The 1,502-nt window shown below is 41.9% G+C and overlaps 1 protein-coding gene across 1 annotated transcript in view; it reads right to left on the bottom strand.

Moving 5' to 3' along the window:
• The window catches only part of LOC101860621 (fatty acyl-CoA reductase 1), a gene marked incomplete at its 3' end in the record, with an annotated part of 18,014 nt that overhangs the window by 8,106 nt on the left and 8,406 nt on the right, over positions 1-1,502 (bottom strand). The window contains 2 exon segments of the mRNA XM_035973388.1: positions 655-727; positions 1,327-1,502. Of these exon segments, the coding sequence (XP_035829281.1) occupies positions 655-727; positions 1,327-1,502 (249 nt within the window).

The following is a 1,502-nucleotide window of genomic DNA, read 5'->3' as shown; positions in this document are numbered from 1 at the left end:
CGAGAACGATAGTTCTGAGTAAATTTGAGAAATAAAAAACTAAACTGTGAGGCGTAATGACAAAATAAGTTACTTTTCACAGTCTGAGAATAGAGATATTGGCAGAAAATCTAAGCTGTCAACAGACTTAAACTTAAAGCCATTTTAAAGTTCAACACCTTCCATGCCTATTAGAGAACACATTTCTGTATGGATTTTACTGAAAAAGGTTCATTAAAAGCATAAAACATGTGAATTTTGAGCTTCCACTGACTCTCAAGCTAAGGATATAACTCAACTTTGGTGGCCATTTTCTCGCTAATTTTACCTCTGAAACCAGGCGACCGCTACCCCCTTCAATTGCCAATATCTTGACTTGTATCAAAGATAAATAGATATTTTTTTCATTAAAAGTAAAGCAAATGGACAGGCTTTAAGATGATACCAATAGCACCGTATGCCCCAAAATTGACGAGCGTCTAATTCCACTGCACCATTACACATATACAGAAATAGCAGAGTGGAAAAAAAGAAGAAAGACAGACAGATAGATAGATAGAAACAAAAGAGGGAAAGGAAAAAAAAAGAAGTAGGACATTCCAGAGGCGCCCTCCAACCAGCCGCTAACAAGATCTACAACTTTCTTCTGCCTACGTCAATGGGAGCAAAACTTACCTCCAAGTTGGGCATCTTTCTGCCGAGCTGCACCATCCTACGAACCCCGATCACGTTCATCCGGACTGACAGTCTGCAAAGGAGAAAACACAACGGTGAATTTTATTATTTATCCTTTTTTTGTTAGTAAGAGTTTGTGTTGTTTTATGATTAATCAGTAGTACGCGTTTTAGAGCACTTGCAACTCAATTTAGGTCATAATATGGTCGCTTTTAAGCACGAGGGGGCTATCCCGAAAAAAGGAGTTATGAGCAAATCGAAAGTAAAGTTTTTGGACCCTTGTTCAGTTTTTAAAAAAGACAAGGAGAGTTTTCTCTATAACCAAACAAATATAAACACCAATGGAACCAAATTTCTCCTATAGATAGGGCAATGCCCACTTTTGGTGTAGGTCAAGATTTCTGGAAACCCTCAAAATCTGGGTTAGCCGCTTGTGCTTAAAAGCGACAATATAAGAGTCAATGATTAGAGTTGTTCTAAGAAAGTAACAAACATAAGTAAAGAGGGGAGATAAGGAGGACAGACATTTCATTGGAGAGAAGGAGCAACCCAGACCATTGCACCCGCCAACCACCCACAAAGAAAGAGGAAGAGAGAGAGAGAGTGAGAGAAAGTGAGAGAGAGAGAGAAAGAGAGAGAGAGAGAGAGAGAGAGAGAGAGAGCCCCACATACCTCAACTCCTCATCAAACTTGACGGTGGCGGCCGAGTGGAAGACGACTTGCGTCTCTGCGGCGACCCTGGCCTCATCCTCCTCGCTCAGGCCCAGGTTGGGCTCAAGGACATCTCCAACCACGGGCACAATGCGCTCAGACAGGTCCGGCACGCCCTCGCGCACTTTGTCGTACAG

This window comes from Aplysia californica, unplaced genomic scaffold (genome assembly GCF_000002075.1).
Source record: "Aplysia californica isolate F4 #8 unplaced genomic scaffold, AplCal3.0 scaffold01190, whole genome shotgun sequence".
NCBI lineage: Eukaryota > Metazoa > Mollusca > Gastropoda > Aplysiida > Aplysiidae > Aplysia > Aplysia californica.
Note: the sequence above shows the minus strand (reverse complement) of the source record. Positions and strands in the feature narration are given on the sequence as shown.